Here is a 2139-nt window from a genome sequence, read left to right on the forward strand (position 1 = left end):
GAAGGCTGCAGACAGACATAGCAATTGTTTCCTAGTATAGTATAGACTGCTAGTTGACTAACTGCTTCTCAAGAGGAACTTATCTGTTTGCCTTTATTTTATAAAATAAAAAGCATTGTTTTGTTTAAAATAATAATAAGATGCAAATGGTATTCACGAGTGTGATGTAGCATGAATGTAATGACACATCATGGCGGCTCCCTTTGAACTAGAGCGGAAGAACCCATTCAGAACCTTCCAGAGTACCTAGAAACTTAAAAATTGCTACCAATTTTCGGAAGAACCAGTTATGCAACTATACCAATTTTCAGTTTGCTAGCATTAGCAATAAAAAGTTATAAGGAGTGGTACTTGGGCAACTCAACTTGAACTGACTATACTTGATGAAATTTATATTTTAGATTAATACAGATACAATTTATAAAAGTTGTTTAAGAATTTACCATAGTTAGCATAACTATTTGTGTACATAAGTCTAATAATTTTGCCATTAAATATTTTGGAGAATGTGTTTATAATTGAAAATTATTAATTTGATTTATGCTCTTGTTTCAGGTGTGCATGATGTACATGAAATGGAAAATAGAATACATCGTCCTGAACTACATCTAATTGCTTCTTCTTTGCAACAGAAGTATTATGACTTGGTGGTGGATGTGAGACAGTCACTAATTCATCACAATGTTGATATCGAAGGGATTAAATTGCTCATTGAGTTATATTTGAAAGGAGAAACTCGAAATCATCCAGTGCTGAAAAAATATCTTGATCTTCTTCAGAAGATTCATGATTTCAATAGTTTATTTCATTTCCTAATTGATAATCACTTCATTGGTTATCTCAACTATAATCTGTTGAAAAGAATATCGAAACGTATTCCACAGGATGTTAGTCTCATGAATCAAGTTGACAACTATGAAATGAAGTATGCTGAACTACTTAATAAAATTTCCTGTAATAATTTGGTGCATTTGTTTGACGAATGGTATGACCTTTCTCCCAACACACCTATTGGTTTACCTCGTATCTCTTTTCGTCTTGGCTCCCCTTGGCTTCATTCTCGATTTTACACATGGGTTTTAACATTTGATAAGCTGTCATGGTCTCATCATGCATTTCTTGCTCAGTTACGAGAGAATTGCATTATCATCACTTATGCTATACTACCATGTGTTCTTGATGATGTCATGAGAGATCTCAAGGATCCAGTGATATTGAAGAAGCTAAAGGACCACAATATTACTGTAATTGAATTACCACAAGAAGAGGAAGGTACATATAATAAAATGCAGTATATAAAATTATTTTTATTTTCTATTTTTTACAGAAGATTTTGAGGGAAAGGAGGAAGGTACATGTGTACTTTTATATACACCTGTAACTAGCTTTTATTGATTGTATACTATTATTTTTATATTTATGTTTTCAGACCCACAGATTGAATCCACTGCTAAAGCAGAACCAGTACGTCAGTATAATAATTAATTTTCAATGATAATTTTTTGTATAGAGGGTTGGTGCTTCTTCAATCATACAGACCACATCATCTGAGGGTAAAATTCCCACCACAAGCACTACTACTACTTTGGTAGGTATAGCACATTTACAGTTACAGTAAATTACAATAAATTATGCATACACAATGTAACTAATTACTATCATACAATGTATAGTGGAAAAAATTGTTTTCAAAATTATTTTTTAGCCTTTAATTTTTGTAATTTTCTACTTTTTAGCCATTTTGACCTTATTAAATCAATTTTTGTGGATATAATTTTTATGAATTTTGAATAAATGCAAAATCCATGGAAATTTTGGGCCACGAACTTTTTTGCTATGCATGCAGTAGTGTTGAAGGAATGTAATTTACTTATAGTTTTTAAACTAGTTAATTTTGTGATAATTTGTGCAACATTATAAGTATAGTTGTCTTGTCTATTAAGCTGATTTTGTGCAACTAGTTTTTGTTCTTTTTTCTTTTGTTGTTAATTCAGTGATAAGCTGTTAAGTTGTTTATTGGTGATCAGATTGTGCTAAGTAGTACTGTCTATACTGAGTTTGTACTACATTGCATGGCAAAATGTAGGTCGTACAAAGAGACATAAATATAGTGGGAATATTTGGTCGCTCTTAATATTG

General features: G+C 31.4%; 1 protein-coding gene across 1 annotated transcript in view; it reads left to right on the top strand.

Moving 5' to 3' along the window:
- Window positions 1-190: 190 nt before the first annotated feature.
- Window positions 191-2139, top strand: part of LOC109581731 (ankyrin repeat and SAM domain-containing protein 6-like) — a gene marked incomplete at its 3' end in the record, with an annotated part of 3619 nt that continues 1670 nt past the window's right edge. Inside the window, exons 1-5 of the mRNA XM_019996096.1 lie at window positions 191-242; window positions 556-1272; window positions 1328-1351; window positions 1430-1464; window positions 1511-1588. Of these exons, the coding sequence (XP_019851655.1) occupies window positions 191-242; window positions 556-1272; window positions 1328-1351; window positions 1430-1464; window positions 1511-1588 (906 nt within the window). The remainder of the gene's footprint in view (window positions 243-555; window positions 1273-1327; window positions 1352-1429; window positions 1465-1510; window positions 1589-2139) is intronic.

This window comes from Amphimedon queenslandica, unplaced genomic scaffold, assembly GCF_000090795.2.
Source record: "Amphimedon queenslandica unplaced genomic scaffold, v1.1 AMPQUscaffold_13422, whole genome shotgun sequence".
NCBI classification, from domain to species: domain Eukaryota; kingdom Metazoa; phylum Porifera; class Demospongiae; order Haplosclerida; family Niphatidae; genus Amphimedon; species Amphimedon queenslandica.